We start from the raw sequence: 1,547 nt of genomic DNA, 5'->3' as shown, positions 1-1,547 counted from the left end.
AGACCCAGGCCAGAAGTCAGTCCAGCCACCTGTCACACGACTGCCTGTGGCCGAAGGTGCGGGAGGGTCTGGGGTCACCCTCTTTGTGTCTTGCGGTGGCTTCGAGGTCTCTCCCCCACTCTCTCCCTCCCACCTCTAGGTGGCTCCGCGGGATCCAGTCCAAACCGCCCTTATGGGGTCACTCAACCAAAACACCTCTCAGCCCCTGTGGGTGGCTCCGTGGAAATTCCCTTCTCCTTCTATCACCCCTGGGAGTTAGCCACAGCTCCCAACATGAAAATATCCTGGAGACGGGGCGACTTCCACGGGCAGTTCTTCTACAGAACAAGGCCAGCTTTCATTCACAAGGATTACTCGAACCGGCTCTTTCTGAACTGGACAGAGGGTCAGGACCGCGGGCTCCTCAGGATCTGGAACCTGCGGAAGGAGGACCAGTCTGTGTATTTCTGCCGAGTCGAGCTGGACACACGGAGATCAGGGAGGCAGCAGTGGCAGTCCACCGAGGGGACCAAACTCACCATCACCCAGGGTGAGTCCAGCTGCCCCGGCACGCGCCTTGCCCACTGCAGTCAGGGTTTTTGATGACTGGTGATGTCTTCACATTTAAACCCAGTTGTCTGGATTGAAAGCTGTCAGCATTTCACCTTGCTACCCCTTCCCTGTGTGGGCTTCTGAGAGCAGCTTGCTCATCCTGAATGTCCCCCAATCTAGAAAGCAGCACACCATGCCTTTCACCCTGATGCCCCGCACCCCCAGAAGAAGGTCTGCTCATTCCTCATCTCTCCCCAGCTGTCACGACCACCACCACCTGGAGGCCCAGCAGTGCAACCACCACAGCTGGACTCAGGGTCACAGAAGGCAAAGGGCACTCAGAATCATGGCACCTAAGTCTGGACACTGCTATCAGTGTGGCATTGGCTGTTGCTGTGCTCAAAACTGTCACTTTGGGACTGCTGTGCCTCCTCAGGTGGAAAAGAAGGAAAGGTAAGTGCCCAGGACATGCTGTCTCCTCAAGCCTCCAAGCTGGGGTTTCTCAGAGCCCACCTGCAGCTAAGGGATTTCAGAAATACGCAGACCCTGCTGGCTCCCCTCAAGCCCACTGAGGCCAACTCCGTGGCCTGTGCTGGGGCGTCTGCATCTCGGGGGCTCCTGCAGTGGGGTCATGCAGGGTCACGTGTGAGAACCCCCAGCCTGGGTGCAGTGGCTCACGCCTATAATCCCAGCACTTTGGGAGGCCAAGGGCGGGTGGATCATGAGGTCAAGAGATTGAGACCATCCTGGCCAACATGGTGACACCCCATCTCTACTAAAAATACAAAAATTAGCTGGGCATGGTGGCACACGCTTGTAGGACCAGCTACTCAGGAGGCTGAGGCAGGAGAATCGCTTGAACTCTGGAGGCAGAGGTTGCAGTGAGTCAAGATCGTATCACTGCACTCCAGCCTGGTGACAGAACAAGACTCCGTCTCAAAAAAAAAAAAAAGAAAGAAAGAAAGAGCCGGGCGCGGTGGCTCACACCTGTAATCCCAGCACTTTGGGAGGCCGAG

General features: G+C 56.6%; 1 protein-coding gene across 1 annotated transcript in view; it reads left to right on the top strand.

Moving 5' to 3' along the window:
• Positions 1-1,547, top strand: part of LOC105543748 (paired immunoglobulin-like type 2 receptor beta) — a 31,601-nt gene that overhangs the window by 14,372 nt on the left and 15,682 nt on the right. Inside the window, exons 4-5 of the mRNA XM_011985826.1 lie at positions 140-529; positions 790-984. Of these exons, the coding sequence (XP_011841216.1) occupies positions 140-529; positions 790-984 (585 nt within the window). The remainder of the gene's footprint in view (positions 1-139; positions 530-789; positions 985-1,547) is intronic.

Source organism: Mandrillus leucophaeus, unplaced genomic scaffold (assembly GCF_000951045.1).
Source record: "Mandrillus leucophaeus isolate KB7577 unplaced genomic scaffold, Mleu.le_1.0 Scaffold29, whole genome shotgun sequence".
Lineage (NCBI taxonomy): Eukaryota > Metazoa > Chordata > Mammalia > Primates > Cercopithecidae > Mandrillus > Mandrillus leucophaeus.
Note: the sequence above shows the minus strand (reverse complement) of the source record. Positions and strands in the feature narration are given on the sequence as shown.